This window comes from Vipera berus (assembly GCF_964194415.1).
Source record: "Vipera berus genome assembly, chromosome: 7".
Lineage (NCBI taxonomy): Eukaryota > Metazoa > Chordata > Lepidosauria > Squamata > Viperidae > Vipera > Vipera berus.
The window spans coordinates 7,708,297-7,714,546 of record NC_138209.1 but is presented as its reverse complement, the minus strand read 5'-3'; the positions used below and the strand labels follow the sequence as shown (position 1 = coordinate 7,714,546).

General features: G+C 45.2%; 1 protein-coding gene across 1 annotated transcript in view; it reads right to left on the bottom strand.

Annotated features, from left to right (window-relative positions):
- Positions 1–5,602, bottom strand: part of LOC308671256 (protein FAM47E-like) — a 27,054-nt gene extending 21,452 nt beyond the window's left edge. The window contains exons 1-2 of the mRNA XM_081333356.1: positions 5,513–5,602; positions 2,404–2,788 (exon numbers count right to left, since the gene is read on the bottom strand). Of these exons, the coding sequence (XP_081189482.1) occupies positions 2,404–2,788; positions 5,513–5,559 (432 nt within the window). The 5' untranslated portion in view covers positions 5,560–5,602. The remainder of the gene's footprint in view (positions 1–2,403; positions 2,789–5,512) is intronic.
- Between the last annotated feature and the right edge of the window lie 648 nt (positions 5,603–6,250).

The window sequence follows — 6,250 nt, the reverse complement described above, 5'->3', positions numbered from 1 at the left end:
TCGAGGTTTTTGCTACAGGTTCCATTGTGAGAAAGACACTGAATTATTAAAGACATATGAAAATGAGCCTTGGTGGAGCAGTGGGCTAATGCCTCCTTAAGTAACACCAGCTGCCTGCAATTAGTGCAGGTTCGCATCCCACCAGGCTCAGGGTTGACTCAGCCTTCCATCCTTCTGAGGTAGGTAAAATGGGGACCCAGATTGTTGGGGGCAATAAGCTGATTTTTTTAAAAATGCCGCTTGGGGGGGGGCAAAAACCCTAATAAGCAGGCATATACATAGAATGAAGGCTATTGCTGAGCACTTTGATTTGTGCTTTAAATTGTAAGCCGCCCTGAGTCTTCGGAGAAGGGCGGAATATAAATGGGATTTTAAAAAAATAAAATAAAACAAAGAGCTTAGGTCACAGGGGTAGGCAACCTTGGCTCTTTTATGACTCGTGGACTTCAACTCCCAGAATTCCTGAGCCAGCATGACTCAGCTTGGAAACCTCTCCCTTTCCCCTCAGCATGGCTGGCTCAGGAATTCTGGGAGTTGAAGTCCACGAGTCATAAAAGAGCCAAGGTTGCCTACCCCTGGCTTGGAAGGGACCTTGGAGGTCTTCTAGTCCAGCCCTCTGCTCAAGTAGGAGACACTATACCGTTCCTGACAAGTGGCTGTCCAGTCTCTTCTTAAAAGCTTCCAGTGATGGAGCATCCACAACTTCCGGAGACAAGCCGTTCCACTTGTGATTTGTTCTCACAGTTAGGAAGTTTCTTCTTAGTTCTAGGTTGCTTCTCTCCTTGAATGGCTTCCATCCATTGTTCCTTGTCTTGCTTTTGGTGCTTTGGAAAATAGGTGAGCCCCTTCTTCTTTGTGGAAGCCTCTCAAATATTGGAAGACTGCTATCATGTCTCCCCCCGTCCTTCTTTTCACTAGACTAGACATACCCAATTCCTGCAACCGTCTTTCATATGTTTTAGCTTGTTCAGACGTTTAAGGACTTCTGTTTCCTTGACTTACCAACACAATTTAGCCCAAAATTTCCATTACTAAGCAAGACAGTTGTTCAGTGAGCTTGTCCCCATTTTGCAACCTTTTTTTGCCACCGTTATTAAGCGAATCAGTGCAGTTAAGTTAGTAACACAGTTAGGTGAATCTGGCTTCCCCATTGACTTTGCTTGTCAGAAGGTTGCAAAAGGGGATCACGTGACCCTGGGATACTGCAACCATCATAAATATGAATCAGTTGCCAACCATCTGAGTTTTGATCACGTGACCACAAGGATGCTGCAGTGGTCATAAGTGGGAAAAACAGTTATCAATGCTCTTTTTGTACAGTGCTCTTGTAAAAGTCAAGGATCCTGAATCTCCATAGGGTATACTGTGTGTAGATAGTCCTCAGCTTATGAGGACTTAACAACTGTTGAAAGTTACAGCTGTTCCTCTCCCACAGCTACCTGTTTTCAAAATTACAACTGCCCCATCGACACACACACACACACACACACACACACACACACACACACACACACTGCAGTCACATGATCATGTTTTGAGCACTTGGCAACTAGCTCACATTAATGGCCCCTTACACTGTCTTGCAGTCACGTGACCGCGATTTACATTTTTTTTTTGCTGATTTCTGTTGTTTACTTCCAGTTTCCAGCAAAAAACAGCCATTGGGGAAAATGGTTTCCCGTAAAACGACCACGTCAGTTGCTTAACAACTGCTGTAAAAATAATGGTTTTAACTTTGAGGCAGGTTGTGTATTGCCTTGATTTATGCGTGAAATTAAGGGAGTCAGTTGTGGCCGTAAATTGAGGACAATCACCTGAAGGCAGGACAAGAAGCAACGGATAGAAACTAACCCAAGAGAGAAGCAACCTAGAACTAAGGAGAAATTTCCTCACAGTGAGAACAATTAATCAGTGGAATGACTTGCCTCCAGAACTTGTGAATGCTCCAGCACTGGAAGTTTTGAAGGAGAGATTGGACAGCCATTTGTTTGAAATGGTATAGGGTTTCCTGCCTGAGCAGGGGGTTCGACTAGAAGACCACCAAGGTCCCTTCCAACTTTGTTGTTGTTGTTATTACTACTACTACTATTAACTATCATTGATTAATAATGAAAGAGAAATTCATTTTATTGCATTTTTAGACCATTTGGTCTAGTGGTTAAGGTAAGGCTAGAAATCAGGAAATTGCAAGTTCTAATCCTGCCTCAGGCATGAAAGCCAGCTGAGTGGCTTTGGGTCAGACCCACATTCTCTCTCAACCCATCCCACCTGACAGGGTGCTCGTTTTGAGGAAAATAGGAGAAGGAAAGTGTGTTGGATATGTTCACCACCTTGAGTTATTTGTAAAAAAAATAATAATAAAAGGCGGTATACAAAATAAATGAATGAACAAGTTCATTTTACCTCTGGAGGCACACTCTCTTCCAGATGTGGATAAAGTGCCAGTGGGTGTTGCAGCTGGGTATGCTTGGTGGGAGTAACGTTGTCTGCCTTGACTTTCTGAGGTGTAGGAAATCTGGAGTGAATCACTTTGCGCTTACTCAGCAAGTCTCTGGATTTGTAAGGGACAATCTGTGAAGCATCCAGTTTCTTATGCTGTAGGATTATCGGGATGGGCCCTTTTGTGCCCTGAATTATTATGTTGTCCGAAGGTGGAGGGCAGCCACTTCTGAAATCATCCAGGCCGTTTTTCAGGAATCTCCATCGCTGAGCGTTGAGAGAATCAGAGAATCTCTCTTTGTTACTGGCCTGTTTTTGAAAACACTTGGAAGGCAATTTTTGTTTATACCTGGGTGGAAAGAGGCATGGCCAGCATTTTAAAGCAAAGGTCTCTGGGCTACAATAGTTCTAAAATGAACTGGGAATTTCCTAGCTTTCCTTACAATATTCAGTTCATCAACATTTGTTTGTGTTTTGCCAAAGGACGTGCAGGTAGTCTTTCTTGGGCAACTGCCTTACTTAACGACCATTCACAGTTACAACAGTGAGGAAAAGAAACTTTGCGACCAATACAAACATTGATGACCTTCGCAGATCTATAAATCCGAGTTTAAATATGGTGAAGGCAGGAGACACGGTTACCTAGAGGCCCATTAGCAAAAGGCGCCGTTGTACTCCTCCTTGTTGCCTGTTTCTTGACCCCTACCTTCAACAAACCGGATTGTGCAGATTCACACTACACCAAGAATCAAGTAAACAATACCCCGGTGAGGGAACTGGTAAAGCAGACAAATCAGCTAACGGTAAACAATAGCCTAATCAAGGAATCACCAAGAACACTCCCGCCAATGCCGACCAGGCAAGCCACTAATGTATAAAAAGGAGAGCAAACCTTACTTCTTTCTAGCACTGATGACGTTACCTAGTTTGGTAATGAAATGTCTGCAAGAAAACCAGCAAGCACAGAGAGCACCAAAGTTCCCATATAGTTCAACTCTGAGCTACAAATATTCTCTGTTATCAGGGCTATCATCTCTGGATTGCAAAAACTAGACAATCCCTAGATGTCAGCAAAGAGCTACTTTTCTTAAAGTAAGTTTTCTTGAAACCTGACAAGCTCCTTTAAGGCCAGGGCTTTTCAACCTTTTCACCCATTGTACCACTTTGAGGATATGGCAACATCTGAGTACCACCAGTCGCCTAGCAAGGTGTCAAAAACTTGATGACCCCCCCCCAAAAAAAGGAAAAAAGTGATGAAGTACAGGTAGTCCTCGACTTACAACAGTTCGCTTAGTGACTCTTCGAAGTTACCATGGCACTGAAAAAAGTGCCCCCCAAGCCACAGCCGAGCAAGACACCTGCTGCCTGCCCGGCACCGCTCTTCCTCCTGTCCGAGGTTTTCATTGTTGTGAGCATTTCTGTTGGGGATTGGTAGCGGGGGTAGGGTGGGGGTGGGGTGTTTGGTTTTTATTCTCCCCCCCTCTGCTGCAGGTTTTCGTCACTTCACATGACCCTGGGACACTGTGAGCGTCATAAATATGAATCAGTTGCCAATCATCTGAATGTAAATCACAAGACTCTGGAGATGCTGCAACATTCCAGCTGATCGGCTCTTCTTCTGGGCTCAGCAGAAGCACCGGGATCAGTGCGGCTATCCAGATGATTAGTGCTTCTTCAGGGCTCAGCAGAACAACTAGGATTTGTGCCGAGCTCCAGCTGACAGTCCCGAAGAAGCGCCGATCAGTTGGAAAGCAGCACTGATCCTGGCGCTTCCGCTGAGCCCTGACAGCCCTGGAACTCCAGCCATCTCTCGCTCAGGCTTGTGCGGTGCTGCCACCGGTTCAGCTCATTCCGCTCCCCTGCTACCACTTTTCTAGGATGGCCGCGTACCACCTGCCAGTTGCCAATGTTCCACAGGTGGTACCCGTACCACCGGTTGAAAAGCCCTGCTTTAGGCTTTTCAATAACCTGGTGGATGGTCCTTGACTGAATTTGTTAGAATCTCTGACCTTGTGGGGTCATTGGTGCTCTCTGAGCTTGGTTATTTTCTTGCAGACATTTCATTACCCATCTAGGTAATAGCATCAGCACTAAAAGAGAGTGGGTTTGCTCTCCACTACAACACAACCAATGCAAGAATGTAATAGACCAGCATGGCTGGCTGGGGAATTCTGGGAGTTGAAGTCCACAGGTCTTAAAGTTGCCAAGGTTGGGGACCCCTGCAATAGACACTATATAGGATAAACAGGCAGAAGTCTAGTACAGCACACTCCTGAACACCAACTAATAGTCAAAAGACATGATGAAAATTTAATTTCACAACACATGGACAGACCTAACCATAGTTTCAACTGGGAAACTGTGAGCATCCTAGGCCAAGCCGAGTTTCTAATCTTGTCCTGCATCCAGATGTCAAAATAGGTTAGTTTGGTTACAGTGGAGGCTTTAGTGCCAGCCAATTGTGGTTTATTCAAATAAACCATGTTTAAGCATTTTAATTTAGCTCACTGTTTTGAAGCCAGCTTTAACTAGGATTGAGTCAACTTTCAAGGTCATACGGTTCCTAAAATAAGTTCTAGAGAGTGAATGTTCACCATGATGCTTTTTTCAAATAGACATCCCATCCTTGTCACCTGCACACTTCATCGGCTTACTGTTACTTGCTCACCAAGGGGCAGGATATATGTTGACTGGCATTAGGGCAAGCTCTTGCAACAGCTGACCAAAGGGATCCAACTCCCTCTGCTAAAAAGGACAGGGTAGTGCTAAGGATGCTTGTCTCCCAGCAACAGGATGCTTGAGTCAACCATTTGTTCCAGTTGCTAGGAGACAACAGCAAAGCAGTGGCGACCATAGAGATCAGCAACTGCCACACTAGTTTGGGCCTACTTGCTTTTGCTAGAGAAGCCTCCTCAACACTGATGTTTCCTAGATGTGTTGGAACAACTGTTTCCTGAACTAAGCCATGGTGGCTACCGAGTGGGAATTCTGGGAAATGTAGTCAGCCTTGCAGTCAAAGACAAGACCTCCCCCCTCCCCCCAATCCTTTTGCAAACCTGGATGCTTTATTTACTTGCTGGGCTCATAGGTGGCTCCAACTGAAGAACTAGCAGCAGCCATATCCTGTCAAGCACTTGGATTAAAGATGATGCATCAGAATAAAATCAAAAAGGCCCCAAGGATCCTCAACAATTCACACGTAAACATGCCCCTGCATAGGAAAGCAAAATACAAATAGTCCTCGACGTACGTCCACAAATGACCCCCAAATTTACATTGCTAAGCAAGGCAGTCGTTATGTGAGATTGGCTCCATTTTACGACCTTTCTTGCCACAGTCTTTAAGTGAGTCGCTGCAGTTTTCAAGTTAGTAACACGGTTGTTAAGTGAATCTGGCTTCCCCATTGTCTTTGCTTGTCAGAAGGTCGCAAAAGGGGATCATTTGACCCCGGGGGCCCTGCCACCATCGTAAATATGAGTCAGTTGCCAAGCGTCCAAATTTTGATCATGTCTCCATGTTGGTGCTGCAACGGTCGTAAGTGTGAAAACTGGTCATAAGTCACTGTGGTAATTTCGAAAGGTCACTGTAACAAATGGGTATAACTCAAGGACTATGTGTATGCTTTCATAAGGTAAAAGGTAAAGCTTCCCCCACACACGCGTGCTAGTCGTTTCCAACTCTAGGGGCCGGTGCTCATCTCCGTTTCAAAGCCGAAGAGCCAGCGCATGTCCGAGGACGTCTCCATGGTCGGCATGACTAGATGCCAAAGGCGCATGGAACGCTGTTACCTTCCCACCGGAGTGGTCCCTAT